The 3890-nt window shown below is 55.0% G+C and overlaps 1 protein-coding gene across 1 annotated transcript in view; it reads right to left on the reverse strand.

Annotated features, from left to right (window-relative positions):
• Srl (sarcalumenin) overlaps positions 1-3890 on the reverse strand; it is a 21065-nt gene extending 17175 nt beyond the window's left edge. The window contains exons 1-3 of the mRNA XM_050136174.1: positions 3849-3890; positions 3700-3748; positions 1382-2827 (exon numbers count right to left, since the gene is read on the reverse strand). Of these exons, the coding sequence (XP_049992131.1) occupies positions 1382-2827; positions 3700-3748; positions 3849-3890 (1537 nt within the window). The remainder of the gene's footprint in view (positions 1-1381; positions 2828-3699; positions 3749-3848) is intronic.

Genomic DNA, 3890 nt, shown 5'->3' on the forward strand with positions numbered 1-3890 from the left:
CTAGCCAATAAGCTGGAACTAGCCGGGCCAGGCAGTGTTTGAAAGAATACAGTTTCCGTGTAATTATTTCGGGGCATAAGCTAGCCATGCTGGCGGCCGGGTGCCTGGGACGCAGCCCCACTGCTCCTATTTCAACATCCCCAGGGCATAGAAAGCCGTTGGCCAACTGAGGGAACATCTCGCAGAATAGTGTTGATGGGAAATGGAAGGAAGCAGGTGTGTGACTGTACCTGTCTGTGCCGGCAGTCACACACAGGTCAGCTGTCCCCATGACTGAGCAAACAAGAGACACCCATACCTGATGAGTCCTGGGAAGGGTGTTGTTCACGCTCCCTGGTCTCTGAGGTCACCTATTTCTAGCAAAGCTGCCTATTCAAGGACCTTAGATTAGGAGGGTGTAGCTTAGGCTTGTGGGGTAGAGGGAGGCCAGTATCTGCATGTCTTAAGCAGCGTCTCATGCAGTTTCTGCTCCCAGGTCAGGTTAGGAAAGAGAGAAGGGGAAGAGCTTACTGCTCCTTACAGAAAGCATAAGTACATAAAGAGCACAAAAAGTCCACTAAGTTCCACAAGAAGTCAGGCGTGTGGTGCGTGGCAGGAGAATCAGGAACTCAAAGCCGCCTTGACTATTACACAATGAGTTCATTCCTGGCCTGGAATACATAAACTCCTGTCTCAAAGGGGGAAATGGCTTAAGGAGATCTGTAAGAAGGCCACCTGGAAACGTGATAGTCGTAGCAGGACCCAGCCTGTGCCCTGCAAGCCACCTTCTGTTCTATCCACACATACAGCATGAGGTCTGCCGGTCCTGACCATGGCGCCCCATCAGCCCCAGCCCTCCTCCTTCCCTGTCCTTTGAGGGCTATCCTACTCTAAAGGGGCATCTGAGAGCAGTCAGCCTCAGCTCTCACACCATGGTCCTGACCCCGATTCCTGACGTTCACACCTTATGCGGGAAGTCTTCGCCAGCAGACTCAATGGAAGAAGAGTGCCTGTGCTTCCTAACCTGCCCCGCCAACTCCCTGCACCTCCTTCCACCAGCCAGTCTCAGGACCGCAAACCTGACATCAGTTCCCTTGTCCTTAAGGCTGACCCACATCTACCAGTTCTAAAGAGGGCTCCTGTCTGTGCTGGTAGTCACATACAGGTCAGAAATGGTCAGGTCCCTCTGAAGCCTCCTGCTAGATCCATCCACACTAAAGGTTGGGTGTCTAAGGAACTGCCTACGTGGGCTCTCTGGGCTGATCAGAGGGACAGGGCCCTGCCTATCACACCCAGAACTAACCAAGGGCTATCACACACCCCGTGTTTGTCCCACAATGTACAAGAATGTGTAAGAATGTAAAGAATGCATCTGGGATTGCCTTGAGGAATGAATTCCTACCCTGGTGAGCAATTACAGGATTCCCTCTGCCCTGTTGTCTTTCTTTGGATGCCTCCACCTCTGCACCCTGGGTCTTGCCACCCTCAGACCCCGCGTCCAAATCTTCCACATCAAGCTGGATGCCTTCCTCTTCGCGTTCTGTGGTTTCTGCTGCTTCCTGGGGCTCCCCAGCCTCCCCAGAGCCGTTTCCCTCTTCTTCTGAGCTAGCTCCATCACCGCTGTCTTCTTCAGACTCCTCCTTAGATGGAGCTCCTCCTTCTTCACTTCCTCCTTCTTCATCACCCTCTTCCTCAGAGGAGGCCTGAGCCAGGCCCTCCTCAGGCGTCCCTGATACCTGGGCCTCAGGAGGGTAGTTCTCTGTCTCCCTGTCCTTGGAACTCTGGGTGCCCCCGGACTGTTCACTGGCCTCTATAGCCGAGCCAGCCTCCTGGCTAGGTCTAGGCTCCCCTTGGTCCTCAGCCTTCTCCCCAGCTTCTGTATCCACCTCAGCTTTTGATTCTTCTCCAGCAGATGTGGCATCCAGGGCTGTAACTAGCTCTGTAGGCTGGTGACCAGACCCTGGGCTAGCCCCGACTTCTTTTTGAGAGGAAAGGAGTTGGCTCTGGTCAGCTGCTCCTTCTGCAGCTTCTCCTGCCTCTCCTCCAGAAGACGTGTTGTCAGAGACTGCATCTAGGTCAGTGGACTGGTGATCGGGCCCTACAGTGGCTTCCTCTTCTGACCGCAGGCTGTGGCCCGGGGGCTGGTCCTCTGCCCCCTCCCTGGCTTCTGCAGCCATATCAGCCTCTGATTCATCTCCAGCAACTGTGGCATCCTGGACTCCATCCAGTTCTGCGGAGTGGTGACCAGACCCTGTGGTGCCCTTTTCCCTTGCCTCCACTGTATAGACCTCTTCACCCTCTACGCTAGGGGAAACCTGGGTGGCTGTGGACTCTGTTGTCCCTGCTGCTGCCTCTTCCACGGGGCTACCACCTAAGAGTCCCTGGAATTCCCCAGGGACCCCACTACTCCCTTCTTGTACTTCTGCCCCCACACTGGCAGTCCCCTCCTGTCCTGGTTGCCCTCCGGAACCAATCTCTGGCCTCTCTTCTTCTGGCCCCTCCACCCCTCCTGGAGGAAGGGTGTCTGCTGCTGCGGGGCCCTTCTCTTCCTCCCCATGCCCTTCGGTATCCCCAGATGGAGCTGACTCTGCCGCTGAGGTATTAGACAGGCTAGCTTCGGATTCGGAGCCCTGGCCGTTGGCAGTGGAAGGGGCCCCTGCTGGTGTCTGCTCCAAGCTCTCAGCCTCCCTGCCGTCTGGGTAGTGAAGGAGCAGGTTCTTGTCTCCAGGGGCCGCATCTGCATAAAGCGCCCTTTCTTTCTCCTCTAGACTTGCATCTCCAGCAGAGAAATGATTCTCCAACAAACTGCCAACATCTTCTGTGCCACCCGCAGCAGAGACTTGCAGTTCTAAATGATTAGAACATGATTGGTCAGTTCACAGGGTTGGCACTTGCCCTGCTTCTCTAGAGTCTATGTCAGGCTAGCTCCCACAGCAGAGAGCCCCATATGTGCCTGGCGTCCAAGTTATGCCTCCCAGCTTGGGTCCTCTGGACCACCTGCCTCCCTCCAAGCCTCTGGGGGTCTACAGATTAGGGAGTTAGAGGACTGACTTTCTGTGCACTAAGGGAGTCAGCTGCTGTAGTAACTCAAGAACCCCCAAAGCCTGACCCTGACCTTCAAGCCTTCCCCCAGGTCCTGATGACTATATATGGATAGAAACTTTTGTGAGCCCTTCCAGTCCTTCCTCAACCTTGCAACGGGCGTGGCACGTGCCACCTGGCTCCTGAGGAGATGTTCCAAGATGGGACAAATGCTCGTGCATTCCTCTCCTTGTCAGTTCCTAGAGTCATTAACCAGCGAGCTCTTTATACTGCTATCAGCAAAGGAGCGAGAACAGGTGTTTGCAGGCCAGATAATCTTAGGTTACAAGGCAAAGTACTTAGGGGATTACTTGTGGCTCTCAGCTTTATTAAGTCACACATCTAAGCCTGTCCCCTTAAGGGCAGGCGTTCGCTGGCCTCTCTACCTCAGATTAGAGGGAACAGGGCCTGAGGAGGAGACATCCAAAATGGGTAGGACCTGGGCTTCCCACTGGCCTCAGCCAACCCCTTCTGAGGGGATCCCCTTCTAAGGTCCTGCGGCTGTACCCACAGAGCAGAGGGCATGGGGAGAACAGAACAAACATGGTCCCAGTCTGTGCCAGAGACTGCCACCAAGGGTCAAGCTGGGTATTTTTGGAAAATGGGGTGGAAGTGAAGCTTAGACCTATTCCTTCTGACCTTCCGTCACAAACTGGGAGCTCCTTAAAGAAGAGGCCTGCAGGAAAAGCTGCAAGCCCACGGGAAGGGAAGGAAGGCAGTCCCTGTAAGGGAAAGCCTGGTGCTTCCCTCATCGAAGTAAGAAGCCTTCCTGTCTCCAGGCATCCCACCCCTCGCCGGTTCTCAAAAGGCGGGGGGCAGTCTCCAGCCAT

The sequence above is a fragment of the Alexandromys fortis genome, unplaced genomic scaffold (genome assembly GCF_014885135.2).
Source record: "Alexandromys fortis isolate MF-2015 unplaced genomic scaffold, M_Fortis_MF-2015_v1.1 scaffold_29, whole genome shotgun sequence".
NCBI lineage: Eukaryota > Metazoa > Chordata > Mammalia > Rodentia > Cricetidae > Alexandromys > Alexandromys fortis.